General features: G+C 42.1%; 1 protein-coding gene across 2 annotated transcripts in view; it reads left to right on the top strand.

Annotated features, from left to right (window-relative positions):
- CLGN (calmegin) overlaps positions 1 to 26,513 on the top strand; it is a 57,813-nt gene extending 31,300 nt beyond the window's left edge. For both annotated transcript variants that reach the window (XM_075860420.1, XM_075860421.1), the window contains exons 10-15: positions 1,275 to 1,425; positions 1,513 to 1,728; positions 7,810 to 7,929; positions 8,119 to 8,260; positions 15,127 to 15,230; positions 25,428 to 26,513. In XM_075860420.1, coding sequence (XP_075716535.1) covers positions 1,275 to 1,425; positions 1,513 to 1,728; positions 7,810 to 7,929; positions 8,119 to 8,260; positions 15,127 to 15,230; positions 25,428 to 25,508 — 814 coding nt within the window. In that variant the 3' untranslated portion in view covers positions 25,509 to 26,513. The remainder of the gene's footprint in view (positions 1 to 1,274; positions 1,426 to 1,512; positions 1,729 to 7,809; positions 7,930 to 8,118; positions 8,261 to 15,126; positions 15,231 to 25,427) is intronic.
- The last annotated feature ends 515 nt before the right edge of the window (positions 26,514 to 27,028 follow it).

The raw sequence follows: 27,028 nt of genomic DNA on the forward strand, positions 1-27,028 counted from the left end.
AGCTCAGTCCCGTTCACTTGCATGGGACCGGACCTGCATTATCTGATTTTGATGACCTATCCTATGGATAGGCCATCAATATAAAATGCCCGGACAACCCCTTTAACAGCTTAGTTGAGATACTATGATGCAGTGGTAGACTTATTTTGCCCAGATTACTTTGCAATGCCTGGTATATAGACTACACAAAATTAAAATTTCTAGAGCAAGTTCTGTAAAGACAATGAGCCAGGGGAGAATTCTGCAAGATTTCAGCTCTGAAGCCTGCAGAATTGTAGATGCAGCTCTGAGTATTAATAAAGACTGTAACTAGGGACCAGCTCTGTTGTTCTAAAAGGTACTCAACTTTTTATTTAGACTATATCTATATGTACACTGATAAATGGTGTTTATTGGTGAACATTCACTTTACATCCAGATCCATATTATAGTTTGCTTATTAAAATTTCCAAGCTGGAGCTTTACGATACTACTCAGTCAGGTTCCAATTAAGCAAATCCCCACCCCTAATACCCTGTAGTCCTAAAACACCTTTGTCAGGAAACCTGTGGGGAGTTTGAGTTTCACTAGCTGCCTGCTGAGTGAAAAATGGGTATAGAAAACCGTAGTATAGCTGAACAGCAAGACTGTTTGGTAGCACATCTATAATTCTGTGTCTAGGGGCCGGTAGGGATAGGTGACTGTTATGGGGCCAACAGAGGATTACGTGGACCCTCTTTTGCCAACGGATTTGACATGGGGCTAAACTGGGTAGCGGAGTGTTAGTGATTGATAGGTTTTCACCCTTTAACTGTTATCCAGAGCTGTGGACTTGGTCGCAAGAATCCCCAGGTTGCAACCCGGGCTACCTTGGCAATCACTGATGTGGACAATCGAAGTATAAATAACAAGACTGGGTGCAAGGTCCATACTAGCAAAGGTCCAGAATGGTGGCGGACGGTCATTCATGGTTAGAGCCAGAGATCATGGCGGGCGGCAGATGGTATTCAGGAAAAAGTTCAGGCCAGGCGGCAGAAAGGACAAGGTCAAGTTTAGGCAGGGTCTGCAACAGATAATTCAATAGGCCGTGAGCAGAGCGGCAGGGGAGAACAGGAGACAGCAGACGAGTGGGACACCGGGGTGCGGTAATTATAATGAAACGGGAGCGGCCATGAATATTCTGGATGTTTTTTTGTTTTTTTTAAAGAAATATAGTATATTGTATTCCATATACTGTATGTGTAATATAATTTGCATGGCATTACATTATTAAGGGACTCACTTGGTGTTGGTAGGAATGATGACATGGATGGTGAATGGGAAGCTCCTCTGATTTCCAACCCAAAGTGTAAGACTGGATGTGGAGAGTGGAAACCCCCGATTATAGACAATCCTAATTACAAAGGGCAGTGGAAGCCCCCTATGATTGAGAACCCTGATTACCAGGTGATTATTCTTTATGGTCACTACTATTCTAAACCAATGTTATATTTTATACCAAAGCTGAATCACTTATCGTTTACTTTTGTACAGGGAATATGGAAACCACGTAAAATCCCAAACCCACATTATTTTGAGGACCTTAATCCATTTAGAATGACACCTTTCAGTGCAATTGGTTTGGAGCTGTGGTCTATGACTTCTGATATCTATTTTGACAATTTTATCATCTGTACGGAGAAGGAAGTGGCTGACCGGTGGGCCTCTGATAGCTGGGGACTGAAGAAACTGGTGGCCAGTGCCAATGAGGTTTGCTATTTATGAATGTATTTGTTCTGTACAGACTATGATCAATGTCCCATAAACAGAAAGGAAGTGTAGGAGTGGATGGATTACAACATAGACAAAGAGTTATGTAATTGTTCCATAGCTGAATTAACAGATTTATAATCTATGAGATATATATTTTCTTATTTAGAAAGGAAAAAAGTGCCTTTTGCACAATTTAAGGTGTATAAAAATAAAAATGTCGATATATTCCACACTAGAGGTTTGTAAACTAATATAATTTACCGAGCTACAAAAACATATTGATGATATAACGCCATTCTGCCTGTCCATAGCAGTTGTAGGAGCTAAAATGCATGGACAGTCATGCGTATGAGTTAGTTCTGATGTTGACCTATAGGTGGCTAGGTGGCATTATGATAAGCTGTATGGGATGTACCTATATAGTGACTTCCTATACAACTTTTGCAGCAGGGAAGACAACCAATAAAGCAGTGTGTAAATGTGGTGTTTATATACACATGCATCTGTGTGTATATATGTCTCTGAGTGTATTTATACAATATATATATATTTTTTTTATTTTTTTATTTTTTTTAAGGCATGTGTCTGTATGTATTTAGTATAAAAAAAATATATAAATGATCTGTATGTATGTATTTGCATTTATGAATATATATTTATTTAAACGGTGTGCGTGTGTATGTACGTACAGTGGATATAAAAAGTCTACACACCCCTGTTAAAATTCCAGGTTTTTGTCATGTCAAAAAATCAGTACAAAATGAATAATTTAAAAACTTTTTCCACCATTAATGTGACCCATAATCTGTACAGTTCCATTGAAAAACAAACAGAAATCATTTAGAGGGGAAAAATAAAAATAACAAAACTACAATAATGTGGTTGCCTAAGGGTATGTTCACACGACAGCGTCCGTAACGGCCGAAATTACGGAGAAAACAGCCCCGTCATTTCAGCCGTAACGGCATGTGCAGGCGCTTGAACGCCGCGTCCATTACGGACGTAATTGGTGCTGCTTTTTATTGGAGTCAATGAATAACGGCTCCAATTACGCCCAAAGAAGTGACCGGTCACTTTTTGACGCGGGCGTCTATTTACGCGCCGTCATTTGACAGTGGCGCGTAAATATACGCCTCGTGTGAACAGACAAACGTCAGCCCATTGCTTTCAATGGGCAGATGTTTGTCAACGCTTTCAAGCCGCATTTTTCGGACGTAATTCGGGGCAAAAACGCCCGAATTACGTCCGTAATTAGTGTGTGTGAACATACCCTAAGTGTGAACACCTTCTTATAATTGGGGATGTGGTTGTGTTCAGTATTAGCCAATCACATTTAAACTCATGCTAAATAGTAGTCAGTACACAGCTGCCATTGTTTAAAGTGATTCTGAGTAACCCCATATAAAGTTCAGCTGTTCCATTAGGATTTTCCTGACATTTTCTTTGTTGCATGTGACAGCAAAAGCCATGGTCCGTAAAGAGCTTACAACACATCAAAGGGATCTGATTGTTGAAAGGCATCAGTCAGGAGAAGGGTACCAAATAATTCCCAAGGAATTAGATATACCATGGAACACAGTGAGGACGATCATCAAGAAGTGGATTACATTTGGCACAACAGTGACATTACCAAGAACTGGAGGTCCCTCAAAACTTGATGAAAAGAAAAGACAAAAATTGGTGCGGAAGGCTACCAAGAGGCCTACAGCAACATTAAAGGAGCTGCAGGAAATTCTGGCAGGTACTGGTTGTGTAGTGCATGTGACAACAATCTCCCGTATTCTTCATATGTCTGGGCTGTGGGGTAGGGCGGCAAGACGGAAGCCTTTTCTAACAAAGAAAAACATCCAAGCCTGGCTGCGTTTTGCAAAGACCTACATCAAGTCTGCCAAAAGCATGTGGGAAACGTGTTATGGTCGGATGAGACCAAGGTTGAACTTTTTGGCCATAATTCCAGAAGGTGTGTTTGGCACAAAGCCAACACTGTACATCACCAAAAGAACACCATACCCACAGTGAAGCATGGTGGAGGCAGCATTATGCGTTGGGGCTGGTTTTCTGCAGCTGGAACTGGGGCTTTAGTCAAGGTAGAGGGAATCATGAACAGTTCCAAATATCAGTCAATATTGGCACAAAACCCGCAGGCCTCTGCTAAAAAGCTGAAGATGAAGAGAAATTTCACCTTTCAGCACGACAACGACCCAAAGCAGAACCTCCAAGTCAACGAAAGAATGGCTTCACCAGAAGATGATCAAAGTTTTGGAATGGCCCAGACCTGAAGAGGGCTGTACACAAGAGATACCCTTGCAATCTACCAGATTTGGAGCGCTTTTGCAAGGAAGAGTGGGTAACAATTGCCAAGTCAAGATGTGCCATGCCATGCTGATAGAATTCTACCCAAAAATACTGAATACTGTCATAAAGTCAAAGGGTAATTCAACAAAGTATTAGTTTAAGGGGGGATTCACACGAACGTGTATTGGGTCCGTGCGGGCCGCGTAGTTTTCACGCGCCACGCATGGACCAATACAAGTCTATGGGGCAGTACAGACAGTCCGTGCTTTTTGCGCAGCGTTTGTCCGTTGCGCAAAAAGCGCGACATGCTCAATATCTCCGCGTATTTCGCGCATCACGCACCCATTGAAGTCAATGGGTGCGTGAAAACCACGCAGGTCGCACGGAAGCACTTCCGTGCGAACCGACTGAAACAGCGCACCAGCTGTCAAAAGGATGAATGTAAACAGAAAAGCACCACATGCTTTTCTGTTTCCAAACATCCAAACAGAGTGTCTTTGAGATGAGCGAACCCGGACAACCGAACCGAACTTCACCGGGTTCGGCCGAACTCTTTTTGGCCGAACCCGGCAAAAAAATTTCCGGTACGCGACGTCAGGAGATAGTCACTGTCCAGGGTGCTGAAAGAGTTAAACTGTTTCAGCACCCTGGACAGTGACTTCCGATCCCAATATACATGAACGTGTAAAAAAAAAAGAAGTTCTGACTTACCGATAACTCCCGGCTTCTTCCTCCAGTCTGACCTCCCGGGATGACAATTCAGTCCAAGTGACAGCTCCAGCCAATCACAGGTCAAGCACAGGCTGCAGCGGTCACATGGACTGCGGCGTCATCCAGGGAGGTGGGGCCCGATGTCAAGAGAGGCGCGTCACCAAGGCAACGGCCGGGAGGGAAGTTCTCGGTAAGTACGAACTTTTTCTTTTTTTTTTTAACAGGTTTCTCAATATTGTGATCGCCATTCACTGTCGAGGGTGCTGAAAGAGTTACTGCCGATCAGTTAACTCTTTCAGCACCCTGGACAGTGACTGACGTCGACTAGACTCATCTCTATGATGGCGGCTGCGCGAAAATCACGCAGCCACGCATTATACACGGATGACACACGCAGCTGTCAAGTGGTTTTTGCGCGCGCAAAACGCCGCGTTTTTTGCGCACGCAAAAACGCAACGTTCGTCTGAATCAGCCCTAAGTGTGTGCATATTTATGCAACCACATTATTTTTTTTCTTTATTTTTATTTTTCCACCCTAAAAGATTTCAATTTGTTTTTCAATACAATTGTACAGATTATAGGTGACACTAAGGCTTTAACAAAAAACGTCTAAAAATACGGAGCTGTTTTCAAGGGAAAACAGCCTCTGATTTTCAGCCGTTTTTAAGCAACGTGCGTTTTTTTGCTGTGTTGTTTTATGGCCGGTTTTGGAACTGTTTTTCTATTGAGTCAATGAAAAACGGCTCAAGAAGTGACATGCACTTTATGAGGCTTTTTTTACGCGGCCGTTTTTAAAAATGTCCACGTAAAAAATGCCCCGTGGGAACAGAATGACGTTTTTCCCATTGAAATCAATGGGCAGATGTTTGGAGGCGTTCAGCCCCCGCATTTTTTGCCATTTTTCGGGGTGTTTACGGCCCGAAAAATTGCTGAAAATAGGTCGTGTGAACATACCCTAAGGGCCAGTTCACACAGAGTTTTTTGAAACGGAAACCGTGCCGAAAAAAATGTCTGAAAATGCCTTCCATTGATTTCAATGAGAGGTGGAGGCGAAAAACCAGCTCGCAGGAAAAAGAAGGGACATGCCCTATCTTCGGGCTTTTATGCTTCTGACCTCCCATTGACATCAATGGGAGGCAGAGGAAGCGTATTTCGCTGCGTTTTATGCCCGCGGCGCTCAATGGCCGCGGGCAAAAAACGCAGCGAAAATCTGCATGCAGGCAAAGGAAAATCTGCTTCAAAATTCCAAACAGAATTTTGAGGCAGATTTTCCACCTGCAGAAAACTCTGTGTGAACATAGCCTAAAGGTGGAAATGTTCTGAAATGATTCATCTTGGACTGATTTTTTGATATGACAAAAACCTGGCATTTTAACAGGGGGTGTGTAGACTTTTTATATCCACTGTATGTGTATGTATTAGGTAACAGACTGCCATGATTAACTGTAACGTTCCTGAACCAGCCGCTCTTTTTTTTATCTTACATTTTGTACATATTATAATTCCTGGCATCAAAATTTAGGAGCATGGAGTATAGAGGTTAAGAGAAACGTGTTGTTTGCATCAGTAAAACAATGAATGCATTTCGTCTCATCCATGCACAGTATATATCAGTTAAAGGGCTTCTCAATCATTTTTTATAGAAAAAGTACAGAAATGTTGTTAAAGTAATTTGCAGGGTTTCTAGCATATAAAAATACTGTTCTCATCTTGTCTTGCTTCCCTGTGTACTGTGCTGTTGGGGGAGGGGCACTAACCAGAATCCGTCTCCTCCCTCTCTGACAGCTGACAATATAGTCCCTTCTTACTTTACCTGCAGATGGATAACATGGGATTCAGAGTAGTGAAGAAGATATATACTGTGTGATTTCCACAGTATGCGCTCCTGAAATAACCAACGAAAATATAATGAAATAAAACAATAGCAGCTGAGTGGGCATGTGCAGGGTTAATATCTGCTATCAGGATGCAGAGCTTAAGGCTGGGTTCCCACTATGCGTAAACGTTGTGGAATTTCCGCAATAGAATTCCATACAGAAATTCTGCAGCATTTAGAGTAACAGCAAAATGGATGAGATTTATAAAATCTCATGCCTACACTCCAAGTAAAAAACACAGAAAAGTTGTATGGAAAGTGTTCTGTGGTGCAACTTTCAATTCCGCAGTAAGTCAATTTATGCTGCGGGTTCTTTGCGAAGTTTGCCCACAGACTTCAATGGAGAGCATAAATTTTGCAACAGATTTGTCTTGTTGCGGTTTTTATGGAAGTGCAGTAAAAACTGCTGGAAATCCGCAGGTGCACATGTACTTTGCTATAATAAATGTTTAACACGAAATCCGCAGGTAAAACTGCTGTAAAATAAACGACTGCATTTCCGTCGCAATATGAGTAGGAAAAACGCACTATTTGGTGCGTATTTTTGTGACCGATTTCCCAGCGTTTTTCTTTAGATTCTGCTGCAGATTTTCTATTGCAAGAAATTTGCAGCGTATACTGTGTGTGGGAACATACCCTTACAACCCTAACCAGCTGAGAAGAAAGAGTCTCAACATCTATTCTGCCATGCTACTGCAGAGACTCTGCTCCTTCCCTGACAAGCAGGGAAGAAAGCTATTTTTATTGGCTGTTCTGCAGTGAAAAGAAAATCACTATGCAGAGACCTGGCTTTGGGGAGAGTGACTGAGCATGCACTATGTGAGTAAATGTCAGAATTCTTTACTGGTCGTTTTTTTTAACAGCATATAAATGCCAAATGTTCATTTTTTTTTTAATGATCTATACAACAAATAGGATATTTAATGATAGGACATCCCCTTTAAGATGTTGTTATTCTTGTTCTTTTATCTTTATAGTTATTATTTTTTTCTAATAATTGTTGACCTGATTGGTGAAAGATGTTTGATATACTTAACTTATGAAATACTAATACATGTTGATATGTAAAGATATGGAGCAGTGTCTTAAAAGCCGAAGGCTGAAACCAGTTTCTTTGGTTTGGTCAGGTGTAATAGGTTCAGGCCAGGTCATCTGTTTCAATGAATTGCAACTTCTTGAAGATACATTTCTTTCAGCCAGGCATGATTAATCAACTCCTGAGTGCTGCAGAAGAGCGGCCATGGCTCTGGGGCCTATACATCCTGACAGCTGCACTCCCTGTGGGTCTCCTTGTCCTGTTCTGCTGGCCCAGAAAGGTAAGGACAATTCGCTGTTCTTGTTCTTACCATTCTTATTGGTTTCATTGTTTCTGAAACAAATTTGATTTATACATTTTCTGCAGCATGTGATGGGTATAACCTTGTTGTATAGCTATAATAATTCTAAAAAAAAAAAAAAAAAGATAAAATACCGGAATAAATTCTACTTTATGTTTTTTATTTTAGAAAATTGAAGAAGAAGATGATGCTGACTTTTCAATGAGTGATTTTCTAGAGCCTGATGAAACTGATTTAGCTTTCCAGAAAGATATGAAGAAGGGGGATCTAGAGAGCACTGAAGGTCACAAGGAGACTACGCTAGACAAGGGTGAACATTGATATCTCCTACATATAATTTTTATCTAAAATTACAACTGTATAATATTAGCCTGTGCACTGTATTTTAGGGACAATAGTCTGAATAACTAGTGCAACACATGCTTCAATTATGTCGTCCTATAAAATACTGTGTGCAAAAATTGTGAATACACCAGAAATTTTTCAGGAGTTGTGGCATTTTGGAGAATTTCTAGGCTTATATTAGGATTGCTCTGTGAGCTGTATGTATATCACTTACAGAACACAGATCACGCTATGAACATGTTTTTTTTTTTGTTTTTTTTTTATATAAAGAAATGGCATATCACTATGATAAATAAATCGGAATAAATTCAGCAATCTAACAGCATCTCCTTCTAAGCATAAACATAAAAATGTGGACCCTGTCAATAGGTTCCTAGAAAACGTTATACTTAGGCCCAGTTGACACAGAGTTTTTTGGCGTGGATTTTGAGTCGGAAACGGCGTCGGAATCCCGTCTCGGGAAAAAAAAGCAGCATGTTCTTTCTTATCCTGGTTCTGCCTCTGACCTCCCATTGAAATCAATGTGAGACAGAAAGCCGGTCAAAATCTGCCTCAAAAAATTTCTGAAGGATTTTTGAGGCAGATTTTTTCTGTGAACTAGGCCTAAGCTTGTGAAAGTATCACATATAATACGCAATGTAAAAAGTGAGTAAACATAGTATAGTACGTATTACATCTCTTGTGACCCTTGTAAAGCAATGTGGTTTTCCTGTTAGTATACAGCTGCACAGCCCTGCAACATATACCGAGCAGCCATAACATTAAAACCACTGACAGATGAAGTGAATAACATTAACTATTTTATTACAATGGCACCTGTCAGGGGGTGGGATGTACCAGCAGCAAGTAAACTGTATGTTCTTGGAGTTGATGTGTTGGAAGCAGGAAAAATGAGCACGCGTAAGGATCTAAGCAACTGTGACAATGTGACAATTTTTGATGGTTAGACGACTGGGTCAGAACATCTCCAAAATAGCAGATCTTCGCAGTAGGCAGTGGTTAGCACCTACAAAGAGTGTTCCAAGGATGGACAACTGGTGAATCAGCAATAGGGTCATGGGCTTCCAAGGTCTATTGATGTGCATGGGGAGCGAAGGCTAGACCATCTGGTCCGATACCACAGAGCAGATACTGTAGCACCAATTGCTGAAAAAAACTGCTGGCTATAATTGAAAGATTTGAGAACACACACACAGTGCATCACAGCTTGCTCCGTTTGGTGCTACGAAGCCGCACACCGTTAGTGCCCATGCTGACTGCCTCTCCACCGACAAAAAATGGGCGCAAGAGCGTCACAACTGGACCATTGATCAATGGAAAAAGAGGTCAAACATCATAAACCTGATAAATCAATGTTTTTGGTAGAAGTGATATTTCTACATAGCAAATAATTTACTTGTAAGTGTAGTAGAGTTGTAGAAAAAAAACGTGCCAACAATTAGGACACGGATGCCGCTATGAGGAATTGAATTATTAATTGAAAGGGGCTTGTTCAAAATAATAGCAGCGAGGAGTTAAATTGGTGAAGTCCTTCATTCTGTGGAATAACAGGTGTCAATTTTGGCCCTTATTTAAGGTAGGAGGGTGGCAAATGTTGCACACGTTGGTTATAGTGCATTTCCGTCTGAAATACTGAGGAAAATAGGTCGTTCCAGACAGTGTTCTGATGAAAAACTTAGTTTGAATAAAAAGTTGATTGAAGAGGGAAAAACATATAGAGATGTGCAGCAAAACTATAGGCTGCTCCGCTAAAATGATCTCAAATGCCTTGAAGTGACAACCAAAAGCTGAAAGGCGCGGGAGAAAGCGCGGAACTACTGTTCGAATGGATCGAAGAATAGCCAAAATGGCAAAGGCTCAGCCAGTGATGACCTCCAGAAAGATCAAAGAAGATGTGAAGTTACCAGTGAGCACTGCAACAATCAGAAGACTATTAAGTGAAGCCAAGTTACCAGCAAGAACTCGCAAAGTCCCGTTGTTGAAAAAAATTCATGTCCTGAATAGCTTAAAATTTGACATGGAACACATTGACTGGCCCGAAGAGAAACGACACAACATTTTGAGGACTGATGAAAGCAAAATTGTTCTTTTTGGGTCTAGTGGGCGCAGACAGTATGTCAGACGACCCCCGAGCACTGAATTCAAGCCACAGTTCACTGTGAAGACCGTAAAGCATGGTGCTGCAAAAATCATGACATGGGGATGTTTCTCATACCAAGGTGTTGGGCCTATTTATCGCATACAAGGGATCATGGATCTGTTTGAAAATATCAAAATACTTGAGGAGATCATGTTGCCCGATGCCAAAGAAGAAATGCTCTAGAAATGGGTGTTTCAACACGACAATGACCCAAAACACACCAGTAAGCAAAACACACCAGTAAGCAAACAACATCTTGGTTACAGACAAACAGGATTGAGGTAATGAAGTGGCCAGACCAATCCCCTGACCTCAATCCCATAGAGAACTTGTGGGGTGACATCAAAACTGCGGTTTATGAGGCAAAACCCAAAAATGCAGAAGAACTGTGGAACTGGACTGGAATACATTTTCAGAGGGGAGATAAGTTGGACGTCTCCATGCAATACAGATGTCAAGCAGTTCTCAGAAACAATGGTTATGCCACAAAATATTAGTTCAGTAAAGTGGGGGCGTGGCCTAGCGGTGAATGTGAGAGGACGTGTATGACCGGAGCTCCTGCTGTACCCATCCTATAAGCCCTATATATCCTGCTGAATTTGGGGAAAACTTTCTCCCCTGTGCCTTACCTCGATCTGGAGGTGGTGGTGGTGGAGTGCCCGGCCGTGATGACCCGCTCGAAAAAACAGAAATTGCCGCCGGCAAGTCCCGGATCCTGCTCCCAATATGGTGCCGGCGAGAAGGACGGCCGGACTAGAGGCCTCAGGCAGGAAGCAGCAGAGAAGCTGGAGGGGTATTTTTTCGCCGATGCAATCGTAGTTTTTATTGGTACCATTTTGGAGTAGATGCGACTTTTTGATCACTTTTTATCACATTTTTATTTAAGGCTGGATTCAAAGAAAACAGCAATTTTTGCATGTTTTTTTATTTTATTTTTTACGACGTTCACCGTTAAATTATGTAATAAGTTTATTGTTGGGGTCATTACGGACGCGGCGATATCAAATATGTGTAACTTTTTTACTTTTATTTTGTTTGTTAATAATAAAATAATAAAGCAGTTTGTAAGGGGGAAAAAGTGGGTTTTTCATTTTTTTTTTTTTCACTTTTTATAAAACTTTTTTTTTACTAGTCCCACTAGGGGACTTCACTATGCGATAATCCGATCGCATTTATAATATACTGCAATACTTCTGTATTGCAGTGTATTACTGCCTGTCCGTGTAAAACAGACAGGCATCTGTTAGGTCATGCCTCCGGCATGACCTAGCAGGCATTCACTACAGGCAGACCTGGGGGCCTTTATTAGGCCCCCGGCTGCCATCGGAGACCCAGACACTCGGTGGTCTTATCGCCGGGCGTCAGTTGGATGAGAGGGAGCCCTCCCCCCCCCCTCTCTCCAAAACCACTCCGATGCGGTGCACGCTATTGTGCACCGCATCTGAGGGGTTAAACGGGTGAGATCGATACTAATATCGATCTCACCCGGTCGAGCAGGGACGCCCCCAGCCCTCAGCTACCTCTGGCAGCTGAGAGCAGGGAGATTTGACAGCTCCCTGCTCTGTTTACTTATTCCGATGCAGCGACGTAAAAAGTCTATGGCATCGGAATAAGGCCCGTTTGTGACCGACGTAAAAAGACTATGGGCCGGTCATTAACGGGTTAACACAAACTGGATAAATGTTATTGTTTTGTTTTGGAATTGAATGTGTAGTATTTCCAGTGCATTTGCATTTAGGCAAAAAAAGTTATTACAATTATTTAGCGCTTTATTTGCTTTTTTAAACTCACTGCTATTTTTTTGCACACTACTGTATCTAAACTTTGTTGCAGAGCAAGTACACACCTTCATGACCATGGTGTTCCCTAATAACATTGTCCTCTTTAGCAGGATAATACGCCCTGCCACACACAAAAGTTCAAGGTGTTGACTTGGCCTCCAAATTTCCCAGATCTCAATCCATTCGAGCATCTGTGGGATGTCCATGCCTCGACGGGTCAGAGCTGTTTTGGCAGCATTAGGGGGACCCACATAATAGGCAGGTGGTTTTAATGTTATGGTTGAACTGTGTATACTGTGGCAAACTTGTAGTTCTAGAGTAAAAGATGTCTGTGACCACAAAAGGTTTTTTATTTTTCATAATGTATCACCTTCTGATCCCTCCCCCCTTCCATCAATATAGAAAGGGAGGGGTGAGCGGCTGGCAGACAAGTTTATCCGATGGAGAACTAAATTGAATTGGCCAATCCTGATCCTAGTGCAGTCAGCAGGGTCGCTGCGACCCTCATCCATTTTTTTTTTTTTTTGTCACCAGGCCCTATTTTCATGTGTACAGTTACAAGAAACAATAAGTGAACCCTTTTGAATAAGGGTCCTATTACACGGCCCAACATGTTTGCTCCTTTCACAAGGAGCTAGCATGTGGACGAGCGCTCGTTACTGCGATCGCCCGTCCCCGTACATTTCTATCATGTCGGCAGCACATCTACCTGTTTTTACAGGGAGATGTGCTCCTGATAATGATAATATTTTATGCTGCAGAAACGCTTGCCCGATCATAGGCCCGTGTTATAGGACATTTACCTGGATTTCAGCATTACTTATAAAATGAGGTCTGATTGTTATCTAAGTCACAAATATAAGCAAACACAATCTAACTAAACTAATAACCCACAAACACTTGTACTGTTCATGTCTTGTACTGAGCACATTAAGTAAATATCCACAGTGCAGGGAGAAAAAGTAAGTGAACCCTTGACTATAACAACCTGTAGATCCCCCTTTAGCATCAATCACCTCCAGCAAACGTTTCCTGTAGCTGCAAATAAGATCTGCATAACGTTGAGGAGAAAGTATGAACCATTTCGCCCTGGAAATGTTTTTCAGTTCATCAATATTTTTGGAATGCCTTGCGTGCACAGTCCTCTCCAGGTCAGACCACAGCAAATGAGGTCAGGACTCCGACTTGGTAATTCCAAAGCACAAATCTTCTTTTTCAACCATTCTTTTGTTGATTTACTTGTGTGCATGGGTCATTGTCCTGTTGCATCACCCAACATCTCTTCAGCTTGAGCTCATGGACTGCTGCCCCTGCATTCTCCTGTAAAATGTTTAGATGTGCCTTTGAATACATTGTTCCCTCAATGATCGCAAGGTGTCCAGGCCCTAAAGCAGCATGATGCTCCCTCCACCATGCATTTACAGCTGGGATGAGGATTTCGTGTTAGTGTGCAGTGTAATTTTCCTCCAAAGTGTTGTTCATTCGTGCTGAAAATTGTGGAACATCTAGGTGGTCATGGGCAAAACTTGAGATGGGTCACAATGGCTTTTTTAGACAACAACGGTTACCTTCTTGTGTCCTTCAATTCTTGTTCAGTATTTTTCTAATAGTGGACACATGAACTGAGGTTTTCGCAGTTTCTAGAGTCTTCGGTAGGTCTCTTGCCGTTGCCCTTGTTTTTTTTTTGTTGTTTTTTACTTCTTTTAGGATTGCATATTGTGCTCTTGGAGTGATCTTAAGAGGAGACCCCTATTGATGTATGCCTAGGTCTTTAGTAATGCTTTTGTAACCTTTTCTAACTTTATGCGTCTTTATAAATCTTCTGAGGTCTTCTGAAAGTTGTTTGCCTCGAGGCATGGTTCACACTAACCAATATTTTCTGAGAAGAACAGATTTGTCAGTAATCCGGCTTTGTGTGCCTTTATTTAATAGGCAGAGTACCCGTGAAACCCACACTTCCAATTTCATCTCCTTAATTGAAACACTTATTGAAAATTAGCTCTTTTAGTATTCTTTAACACAAAGGTTCACTTACTTTTTTTCCCCTTGCACCGTGGATATTTACTTAATGTACTCCATAAAAATACGTATACAGTACAACTGTTTGTGTGTTATTAGTTTAGTTAGATTGTGTTTGTCTGTAATTGTGACTTAGATAACAATCAGACCACATTTTATTGGTAATCAATGCAGAAATTCCGGTAATTGCATGTATTAACTGTATGTATTTCCAGCCTTAGGTATCTGCTGGGGAGGTGTATGGTGCACATTGCTCCAAGCTACACTACACGAGCTCTGATTAAAGGGTTAACCTATCACTTGACTCTTATATAGATTCATTGATTCTTGTCGGTCATTTTTACCGTGATCCACTATTTCTCTTTATAACTCTCAGGGTATGTTCACACACACTATTTACGGACGTAATTCGGGCGTTTTAGCCCCGAATTACGTCCGAAAATGCGCCTCAATAGCGTTGGCATACATCTGCCCATTCATTTGAATGGGTCTTACGATGTTCTGTTCAGACGGTCATTTTTTTTACGCCCCGCTGTCAAAAGGCGGGACGTAAAAAAGACGCCCGCGTCAAAGAAGTGCCATGTCACTTCTTCAGACGTAAATGGAGCCGTTTTCCATGGACTTCATGGAAAACCAGCTCCAGTTACGTCCGTATTGGACGTGGCGTTCAAGCGCCTGCACATGGCGTTACGGCTGAAATGACGGGGCTGTTTTCTCCTGAAAACAGCCCCGTCATTTCGGCCGTAACGGACGCTGTAGTGTGAACATACCCTAATGATAAACGAAGTTGCTCTATTAACCTTGTTCATGATCTCTGCTGTGTCTTCTGACTAAACTGTTCAAAATTGGTCTTTGCTATCTGTTATGACAAAATGACTGTTGTATTCATAGGCCTTTGGGATGATGAGAAGACTGAAAATGAGGAGGAAGAAGAGGAATTCATTCAAGAAGATAAAGTCGCTGCAGCCGCAGTAAATCAGTCTTCAGATGATGAGGTAAATGTAGTTTAGGCTCTGTTCACATCTACGTTGGGGTCCCGTTCTGACACAAACTGAGCAGACACAAACTGACACCGACGGAAACCAGAGGTTTCTGTTTCCATCACCATTGATTTCAATGGTGATGGATCCGGTGCCCATGGTTTCAGTTTGTGTCTGTTGTGCACCGGACCCGTAGTTTTGCCAGAAGCAATAGCGTAGTCGACTACGCTATTGCTTCCGGCAAAACGACGGATCCGGTGCACAAAAGAGACAAACGGAAACCACGGGCACCGGCTCCATCACCATTGAAATCAATGGTGATGGAAATGGAAACTTCTGGTTACCGTCTGAGTCAGTTTGTGTCTGCTCAGGGTGCCGTTCTGATGGAAACCTCAGACGGAACGTCAGAACGGGACCCCAACGCAGATGTGAACAGAGCCTTAGCCCACATATAAAAAATATTCACTTTGACAACTCTTCTGCTACCATTTTCTGATGCATAGCAAGAAATATTTGTTGGGATTTGTCTGTATATAAATTCCACAAAATATTCCATACATCCTGTCATAGCTTATATTTGTATTTTCTCAGTTTATTTAAAATGTAAAAAATATGGAGAGAAAACACACAGAAGGGCCGAATATTCAGATAATGCTCTACTTTCACTGGTGTTCCACAAACTTACTGATGGAATAAATCCATATTTGCGTCTAACTCCCTTTAGATCACATATACTGTATATCTTAATTTCAGACTGTTATTTTTTATTTTTTTTTAAACTCGTTTTATTGAAAACATATAGTACAAATACAATTACAACATACATTGTATGCAAAAAGGAATGCAGAGATGTGCACATTACAAAGCGTGTCAATTTAACATATCAAGAAAAATACATACACATGAGCAGACAAACAATATAAATCTCACGTATCACATATTGAGCCAAGCACTGTAACGGAGGCTATGATGATTCATTACCCTTTAATTTAACTAAGTGTCAGCGATCTACGGATGTCGTGATATCTGTGTGGGGTATATTGAGTCACTGCTGATTCACACCATGCTTCCCATATTTTATAGAATTTATCAAGGCATCCTCTTTGTTTATACATTATCCGTTCGTAAGGGATGATCGAATTCACAAGTGATTTCCACTTATTCACCTTGGGAGGACGCGGGTCCATCCATCTAAGAGCAATAGCCTTCCTTGCCATAAACAGTATTTCCCTAAGAAATATTTTCATGTAATGCGGCCAACATTCGTCTTGGAGAACACCGAACAAGCAAATCTGTGGAGTTGCCGGGACAGGAATATGCAGAATTCCAGCTGCTACCCCAACTACCTCATCCCAGAAAGAGGAAATAAATGGACACGCCCAGATCATGTGCCAGAAGTCGGCCCTAGGAAACCGACACCTGTGACATTCCATACTCGGATATCTACCCATTTTTTGTAGCCTAACAGGAGTAAGGTAGCTCTGATGTATCATGGATAGTTGTATCATCCTGTTATTGGCTGCTGGGGACACATAGAGTGGGGAAGATAGAAACTCCTCCCATTTCTCCTCAGTGAGGTTGGGTATCTGTGTTCTCCATTTGTCCTTTACCGGTAGTGGTATGCTAACTTTGGCCGTTATGAGAGACATGTAGATGGCTGATATTAACTCTCTGGGTCCTTGGGATCTAAATACTCCTATCAATGGAAATTGTGAGAATGCCGTATCTGGGGCAGAGAACTGGACCCTGAGAGCATGGCGCAATTGCAAGTACCTGTAGAAGGCAGTCCTGGGCAGTGTAAATTCCGACTGCAGCTGTGTAAAGGATTTAAGGCTGTTTCCCTCATATACATCCCCTATATTGTGTATCCCATGCTGAATCCAGAATATTGGAGCCAGGTCCTCTGATACCTGGGTGAGGAGTGGGTTTGACCATAATGGCATGTCTGTCTGCACGTCAGAGTACCCGTAAATGCCCTTTGCAGCTGACCATACCTGGGAAGCCACCCTATGAACAGGTAGTACATTCTTGAGTGCATTCATGGGTCCTTCCAATACTGGCCAAAGGGTAGGTATTTGCAGGTAGACCGCCAGGTGCTGTTCCCTATTTGTCAGCGTCGTGTCATTTACCCATGCTTTTAAATATCGTAATTGCCCCGCTAGATAGTACAGAAAGAGATCCGGCAAGGCAGCTCCCCCTTGTGTTTTGGGTCGTTGCAAAGTAGTGAGGCTGAGTTTTGACCTATTTGCACCCCAGATGAATGTTGGGAATAAAGCATGCTTAAAGAAGGTTTTGTACACTGGTGTCGCTGCGTGTTCTAGGATATATAGGCATTTGGGGAGGTTGACCATTTTAATTAAGTTAATCCTACCAGTTACAGCCAGGGGGAGAGTACTCCAGATACTGAACTTGCCCCTTACATAATCCAGCAGTGGTAAGATATTAGTATCATGATCATTTCTATGGTCCCGATTTATAATGATACCAAGGTATTTAAATGAAGAGACTACTCGTAGACCCTGTATGATGTCTGGCCATCCCATTCCCTGCAGGGGCATAAAAAACGACTTGGTCCAATTAATGTGAAGTCCCGAGAACTTCCCAAATGATTCTAAAGCAGTGATCGCAACGGGTAGCGTCTCCCTGGGTTGAGACATAAGAAGGACCATATCGTCTGCATACAAGCCAATTCTTTCCTCCTTTCCCCCCAGCCCTATCCCTTTGTACTCTGGGTGCTGTCGAATTCGTAGGGCTAGTGGTTCAATAGCGAGGGCAAACAGCAAAGGAGAGAGGGGACAGCCCTGCCTAGTGCCCCTCTGTAAACGAAAATGCAGGGATAACACCCCATTCACCAGAATTTGTGCCCGTGGTTCCTTATATAGAAGAGAGATCCACCTAAGGAATTGAGGCCCAAATCCAAACCTGTCTAGAGTCTCCAACAAGTATGCCCATTCAATGGAATCAAAGGCTTTAGCGGCATCTAACGATGCCATTGCCCAGTCTGCCTTCATAGCTTCTCCTATCTGTGCAAGTATCTGTACCCTACGGATGTTGTCGGATGTAGATTTCCCTGGCATAAAGCCAGATTGGTCCTCGTGAATTACTTGGGAGATGACTTTATTAAGCCTATTTGCTAAGATTTTGGTAAGTATCTTGTAATCGCTATTTAATAGAGATATCGGACGATAGGAGCCACAATCCATCCGATCCTTATCAGGTTTTAACAGGACTATTATAGTTGCATCATACATACTATCAGGCAGCCGCCCCTTATCTAGTGCATAGGAGAACATAGCGCGTAGGGAAGGGATGAGATGTTCCGAGTATTTGTGATACAACTCTATAGGAATCCCATCTGGGCCCGACGCCTTCCCTTTTGACATGTCCCCCATGGCCTCCCGTATCTCCTCCTCCGTTACATCGGCCTCTAAAGCGATTCTGCCTTCTGTGCTCAGCGTAGGGAACGTTATACCATCCATATAGGTTTTAAACTCTGACACATCGTATCTAGAATGGGAGGTGTATAACTCTTTGTAAAATTGTACAAATGTCTCGGCTATACCTAGGGAGTCTGTCAAGCTCTCCCCCGATCCCCCCTGTATCTTGAGGATGGCTGGACTTTTAGAGTTCTGGTGGATTAAGTGTGGCAATAGCTTACTAGACTGGTTGCCCAATTCAAAATACGATTGTCTGGTAAAAAATATTTTCCTGTTTGCCTTTTCCTGAAGCAGCATAAGGTATTTCCGCCCTGTTTGCAGCCAGAGATCCTTGTTCGTGTCTGTAGGGTCATCTATGAATTTGCCCTCTAAAGTTTTGCATTGCTGCTCTAGCTCTAATTCAATCCTGGTAGAATCTTTTTTAATATATGAAATCGTGGACCTAAGACACCCTCTGAGGTAAGCTTTTAAGGTGTCCCATGCAATACTTGAATTCTCAAATGTACTATGGTCCATGTTAAACACCTTCAATTGATCTGGGATTCTATATTGAGGGCTTATCAGGGTCAGCCAAAAGGGGTGTATTTTCCACGTCCCAGGCCTAGTAGGGCCGGGGAGGCTAAGGCTGGCCACCATAGGGGAATGATCCGACGCCGCTCTGGGCCTATAGGAGATAGAGTCATCCATGGGCACAACAAGAGAATTACCCACCATATAATCGATGCGTGATAGGGAGTGCTTGCCTAGTGAGTGACATGAATACACTTTAGCTGTCGGATGTTTATATCGGTAAAGATCTATCCATCCCATCTCATCCAACCATAAGCCCAATACAGACATGTCGGGTGCCGCCCTATCCCCCTCAGAGGAAGTGTTTAGTCTGTCAAGGTTGCAGTTCACTACCATATTGAAGTCTCCCATTCCCAGTACTTTAGCGGTCGGATAAGTTGCGGCAAAGGCAGCGGCCATATGTAAAATTCGCATAGATGCGGGCGGGGGAATGTACATGCCCAGTATTACATAGGGAACATTTTCTATGAGGGCATACACAAACATATCTGCCTTCACTATCAACTTTGGTATGGATGGCCTCCCACCTCACGGATTTGTGCACCAGGATTGAAACACCTCTTGAATATGAAGTATGACAAGAGTGGCCAGACCACTGAACCCACGGTCGGGTGACTGTTCTCATTTTGGCGGGTATTAAGTGAGTCTCCTGGAGGCACAATATATGAGGGTTAACTCTACGGATGTGGCTATACAGTATAACTCGCTTCTGCGGATTACCCATACCCCTCACGTTCCAGGACATTACAGTTAAAGAAGACATCTATACATTGCGATATCCATTTGCAGGAGTGAGCCATAATCCCTGATATACAGTAACATTCTCGCCTGTTGCAGAGGTGAGTATAAATGAATCAATACATCTCTTACACGGTTGCATCTGTACCTTAGTAGTATTAAATCTATCCGCATCCGCGGAACATTCCAACTTATAACCAAGATAAACCAGTTGTAAACATTATAACAATACCGACAATGCATGAAGATGCATATTACATTGCCGTTGCATGCCCAGAAACGTGGCATTTAAGTAATCGGGGGTAATCCCCGCGCCAAACATCAACTGTTCAAGCTTCTATCTTTAAGGATACGTGCGGTAGTCTCCTCAGGAGTGTCGTCTCCCATATTTAGCTGACGTAGAAAAGCACCTTGGCCAACCGATCTCCATCCGGCCCCATCCGCATCACCGTCAGGATTAGACATACCGAGAGTCCCTGCGAACTGTCCCACGGTTCCGGTGATACAGATTGGGTCAATAGCATCAGTCCACCTTGTATGAGTCGCCAACTGTGTTGATCAATAATATTAATTTCTGCGTGCCGGTCGTTTACTTCTCACCCAGTCGTCAGCTTCTTGCTGGTGGTTGAAAAATATGGATCTTTCCCCATCCACAATACGTAGTCGGGCTGGATATGACATGGAGTAGGGGATGCCCAGATCTCTTAGGCGCCTCTTGACGGCCAAAAATGTCGCCCTCCGCTTTTGCAGGTCAGCGGAGAAATCAGGAAATATAGACACTTTTGCCCCATTATAGGTAATCTCCGGTAATCGACGTGTCAGGCGTAGAATCATGTCCCGGTCATTGCAGTTGAGCAGGCGTGCCAGCAGCGGTCTAGGGGGTGCTCCTGAGGGTGGTGGTCTCCCCGGCACTCTGTGAGCTCTTTCAACCGCCAAGGCCTGCGAAAATGGCGCGTCTGGGAGCAGGTCTTTAAGCCATTGCAATACAAATTCACCCGGATTTTGACCTTCTATTCATTCAGGCATGCCAATTATCCTGATGTTGTTGCGCCTTAGCCTGTTTTCCATGTCGTCGGATTTTTGTCTCCACAATTCTGCTGCCGATTCCAGATCAGCGATTGCTCCAGGCAAGGATGCCGTTCTATCTTCCAGCCCAGATACCCTTTCTTCCGCATGCGTTATGCGCTCCCTCATTGCTTGCATGTCTTGCCTCATTAGTTCTATGTCAATCTTTACCTCTTCCAGCTTTCCGGTAAGTGAGGTTTTACAGGCCGCGATAGCTGTCAGCAGCTGGGTCGTCATCTCAGACAGTGTGGGCTCTGGGGCTTCCTCTGTAGCTGTGTCCTGACTGCCTGAGGTTGCTCCTCCACCTCTCCCCTTAGAGCGCTGTGGAAGAGGAGTGTGGCCGCCATCTTGCCCTTCACCTCTTGCAAAGCCTTGCAACTTTTCCGCGGCCGACTGACCTCTGGTTGGACTCATTTTTGCTCCGGTAGTCGCCTTCAACCGCCTGGATCGTTTGGAAGGTATGTTTATAGCTTTTAGAAGCTGTAGGATTACTTGCAGGATAACTTTGGCGCGGGTTCACGGCGGAGCTCTCAGATCATGCGACTGCTCCTGCTGCGCGCTAAGCCACGCCCCCAGACTGTTATTTTTAGTGGTCTGAAAACCCCTTTAACTAAAATTTACTAACCGTAATGCACTTAGAGACAAGTCCTATACGACACGTGACCATTGAAGTCAATAGCTGGTGATGTGCGTATGACACGTCATCGCTGAAGATCTTAGTAAGAGTTGGCGAGGGACTGTGCCAGATGTGTGCGAACGGATCAGAATTCAAAATTGGAGCCAGTTGGAGGATGCAGTTAGAAACTCCTTTAACCCCTTCTCAACCAGCTTACATAAATTAACGGGTTTGCAACGCTGGTCCTTGTGCCTGCAGCCAGTTAAATTAAGTGTTCTCCTTACATCGCGTACAGCGAATCCCCTATGCCCGGCATCACTCAGTACTCGCTACTACTAGCATCCTTAGTACATAGGGAAGACATCGGGACCAGATTGATGCCGGTCCTGATGACATTATCACCATGATAAACCAATCATGGTGATCACATAAGAGTTAGTTGCAGCAACAAACTTTCGTGCTGCTTGTAACTTTTTCTCCTCCCTCTGTCAGATCGTTCTTGGACAGTGAGGGAGAAGAAGCACTGTGCCGAGCATCTGCAGTGTGTCTATCCTAAAGACACAAAAACTGTGAAAAACACTAAAAATGACTTTCCCATAGATAGTTTAGTGTAGGCAGGCAGTCTTAGGTAGATAGTTTAGATAGTACATAGCTCAGATTAGGGTAATGAATTTATTAATTAATGTAATCAATTAGGGCTTACAATTAATAATTAGATAATAAATATATGTATCTATAAAATCAAATACATATATACTGTATATAATATACATGTTTGTGTGTATATGTGTATATATATATATATATATATATACATATTTTACATTTCCATTAAAGAGGCTCTGTCACCACATTATAAGTGTCCTATGTCCTACATAAGGAGATGGGCGCTGTAATGTAGATGACAGCAGTGCTTTTTATTTAAAGAAACAATCTATTTTCACCACTTTATTAGCAATTTTTAGCTTTATGCTAATGAGTTTCTCAATGGACAACTGGGCGTGTTTTACTATTGGCCAAGTGGGCGTTGTACAGAGGAGTGTATGACGCTGACCAATCAGTGACCAGTCAGCGTCATACACTTCTCTCCATTCATTTAATCAGCACATAGGTATCTTTTTAGATCAGTATGTGCTGTCTTATACGAACACATTAACGATACTGAAGTGTTTAGACAGTGAATAGACATTCCACGGGATGTCTATTAAAAATCCCGACACTTCGTTGATGTTTCTGTGGTAGTTACAGCAGATCAAGCGTAATCTCGTTGTAACCTGTCATCTACAGCGTAATCTCGCGAGATTACGCTTGCTCTGCTGTAACTACCACAGAAACGTTAACGAAGTGCAGGGATTGTGAATAGACATCCCGTGGAATGTCTATTCACTGTCTAAACACTTCAGTATCGTTAATGTGTTAATATAAGACAGCACAGACTGATCTAAAAGGATCCCTATGCGCTCACTAAATGAATGGAGAGAAGTGTATGACGCTGATTGGTCAGCCTCATACACTCCTCTGTACGACGCCCACTTGGTCATATAGTAAAACACGCCCAGTTGTCCATTGAGAAACTCATTAGCATAAAGCTAAAATCGCTAATAACGTGGTGAAAATAGATCGTATTTTTTAATAAAAAGCACTGCTGTCACCTACATTATAGCGCCGATCACATTATGTAGGCGATAGGGCACTTATAAAGTGGTGACAGAGCCTCTTTAATACTAAATACTAGTTGTTAGGGACGTTATACTAGTCCTAATCAATGAATTAGAATATCATCAAAAAGTTAATTTATTTCAATAATTCAATTCAAAAAGTAAAACTCATATATTATATAGATTAATTACACACGGATTGATCTATTTCCAGCATTTTTTTTTCTTTTAATGTTGATGATTGGCTAACCGTTAATAAAAACCCAAAATTTTGTGTCTCAGAAAATTCGAATATTATATAAGCCCATTTTAAAAATAATTTTTGGCCTGCTGAAAAGTATGTACAGTATATGCGCTTAATACTTGGTCGGGGCTCCTTTTGCATGAATTACTGCATCAATGCGGCGTGGCATGGAGGTGATCAGCCTGTGGCACTTCGGAGGTATTATGGAAGCCCAGGTTGCTTTGATATTGGCCTTCAGCTCATCTGCATTGTTGGGTCTGGTGTCTCTCATCTTCCTCTTGATAATACCTAATAGATTATGGGGTTTAGATCAGGTAAGTTTGCTGGCCAATCAAGCACAGTGATATTGTGGTTATTAATCCAGGTATTGGTGCTTTTGGCAGTGTGGGCAGGTGCCAAGTCCTGCTGGAAAATGAAATCCGCATCGCCATAAAGCTTGTCAGCAGAGGGAAGTATGAAGTGCTCTAAAATTTCTTGGAAGACACCAAGAAATTTTACTTTTGCACCATTACATCGGCTTTCCAAGGACAGCTCATCAAAAACCAAGCGGCTGAGCGCTCGCCCAAGCGCTTCTTCTGCTTCGTTTTATAGATCGGTGGGGGTCTCCGTTCTCGGACCCCCACCGATCAAATCTTCTGATATGACACGTCAGAAGTTTGTTGAAAGTTTAGTTACACTTTAACTATTTTGTGTGCTTTTACTACGTCTTAAAAGCAGAGAAATACAAATTTTGAAAATTACAAATTTTTCAAAATTTTCTTTACAATTTGGATTTTTTTATATAAATAAACGTAAAACATATCGACAAAAAATTATCACTAACTTAAAGTACAATGTGTCATGGAAAAACAGTCTCAGAATTACTTGGATAAGTTAAAGCATTCGAAAGTTATTACCACATAAGCAGTTGGCTCCGGCCACAAAATAGCGGCCGAGCTGCAGTACTGCAGCTCTGCTCCTATTCAAGTGACTAGGAGCGGACCTGCAGTTCTGCAGCACGGCCGCTATGCTATGTAGGGGAGCCAACTGCTTCCGGCTCCGTACATAGCATTATGTGCCACATCATCCGGTCCCCGCAGGCCACCAGAGCGGCTTATCGGTGCGGGGTCTGGGTGTCGGACCCACACCGATGACTTACTGATGACCTATCCGGTGGATAGGTCATCAGTTGGCAGAAGTGGGACAACCCCTTTAAGGGGGTTAAAGATGATTGAAATTACAAATTGGTAGAAAACAGGAAGAATATAATTTTACATCCAAACTTGAATGACCATTACAAAAGTGGGGCGGAAATAAGCCCATATTACACCTATCAGCCAAAAACTATAGGGGCAACAGATCAGAATCCTTCAGGAGGGAAATTGTGAGCTTGTCTTGAAGGATGCCCAATGGAACCAAGTAAGCATTATTTGGGTGGACCGATCTTGATAGAAATGCTTATGGCTGATTATGTGCCTTAGATGGTCCATATCGAACCCATTCCCCAATGAGGAAACCTTTACTGACTTAAAATGTCTGGTTATTACCATATATGCTGCCGCTAGGAAATGTCTACGGAGCAGCTATCTAATTTTAGGTTGTCTTAACATCCCTAACAATTTTGTGGAGTTCCTACAATGCAAATTACCAGAGAAAGCTCCGCAGACATTATAGCAGCAGGAAATGCTGGGGAAGAGAGCGGAGCAGCCAGGAGGATTGTGTTGTGGATGAGAATGCGCTATAATACACATGATTAGTACAGAATAAGTAATGGATTTGCCAAGTTACCGGTACCTTTCCTATAGCGTATATCTAACCAGTCAAATGCTGATCAAATCCATCTATGAATCTATGCTTTGAAGTAACAAACTTAACCTGATGTTGACTTTTAACTTCCCTTAACAGATGAAAGAGGCAGACGAAGGTGCAGATTGTGGAGATACCTTAAAGAAATCTCTACGTAAAAGACGAGTACGGAAAGATTAACAACTCCACAATATTTCTAGGACCGTTGTAGGGAGCCAGCTTGCCAACCAGTTTGTATCCGCTTGGTGATGGACATGATACTCCGACATGAAACCACATCTTACCTCTTCGTCCAAGACTTTATGAAACCAAAACATTTTCCATTTATGGTCTTTTGTAAATTCGGTACACACTCGTTTTGTTTGAGATTTCAGATACTACCAAGTTTTGCGTTATTAGACTGTACTGATTTCATTCTCTGTAGACATCCTATAATATCCCTTATTGGTTTATTCCAATACTTATAGACTTTAGTTAGGTGGCACAAAGCATTGAGCATTAGGGGGAATCAGGGAGCCCACCTTGCTATCCTGAATTTCTCTATATCATAACTTTCCTATTCTACTATTTGCTCCCTGTCTTTATTAGCTCTCCAGAAGTTTAATAACATGGTAAGAGCATGCGCGGTGATGCCACTGTGGTTAAGTTGCACCACCCAAGGGCATTTGAAACAGTCCTATTCACGCCAACCGAAGAACTTTACATTTTGAAATACTTCAGTTTCAGATGTAATGAAGAGGTCAGTTCATTGGTTACTTCTGGATGAAACACTTCTCAGGATGATAAAGAAGGTAACAATATCAGGCTTTGTTATGTGGTGTTGAGAACCGACAGCCTATAAAGCACAGCCTAATCTTTTATGAACAAATATATGCATATGTATTTTTGGGGCTTACCTCAAATACGGTTTATACGGTCAGAAAAATGTGGGGTTACGAGGAGTTTGCCTTTTAGACAGTTGCTGTAAATTTGTTAACTCTGTCGAGTATTTTTGCAATTCTGCTTCCCAACAAGTGGTTAATAACAGGCCTGCCATAGCTGTCAATGATTTGTACTGTTCTTTTCACAAAATAGTTTTACATATTGATGCTAATGATATTCTGTGTATATCAAATAACATGATGTACATTTTACCCCTAAACTTTTATAGTTTAATGTTGAACAATAAGTTGTCAATGTTTATTAAAATAACAAAATGTACATTGTTATTTAAAATAAATATTTAATATAATTGGTTGTTTATTTTCCTGTCTGTTCAAAAAAATTGACATTGTTTAGATTATAAATATCTTTTGTTTAGACACACACAGAATTTGGCCTTCAGTCATGCTAATATCACGCTAAATGCTTGTTTACTGGCCAATTTGTCTTATCAATTTACTTGTTTCCAAGTTTAATCTTGATTGATCGTTACGCTGTATAATATTATCAGCAACATGATCGGTAAATGGAAACATTGCTTACAGCTTTCGTAGGGCATATAAAAACCATAGAGGTGGGATCAGTGGCTCCCGATGTGGTGGACCAGCCCATCATGCACGTTTATTCATTTAGAAAGGCCACCATGCCAGAGCAGCAATGATCTCATTGTGCCGGCTTCATTTCAATGTAATATATGTAATTTAGTACTATGTTACTGGTAAAATTTGGTCGATACATTCAGTATTTCATTGTGAAAAACACCAAACGTTGGCAAAAAA

The sequence above is a fragment of the Rhinoderma darwinii genome, chromosome 1 (genome assembly GCF_050947455.1).
Source record: "Rhinoderma darwinii isolate aRhiDar2 chromosome 1, aRhiDar2.hap1, whole genome shotgun sequence".
NCBI classification, from domain to species: Eukaryota; Metazoa; Chordata; class Amphibia; order Anura; family Rhinodermatidae; genus Rhinoderma; species Rhinoderma darwinii.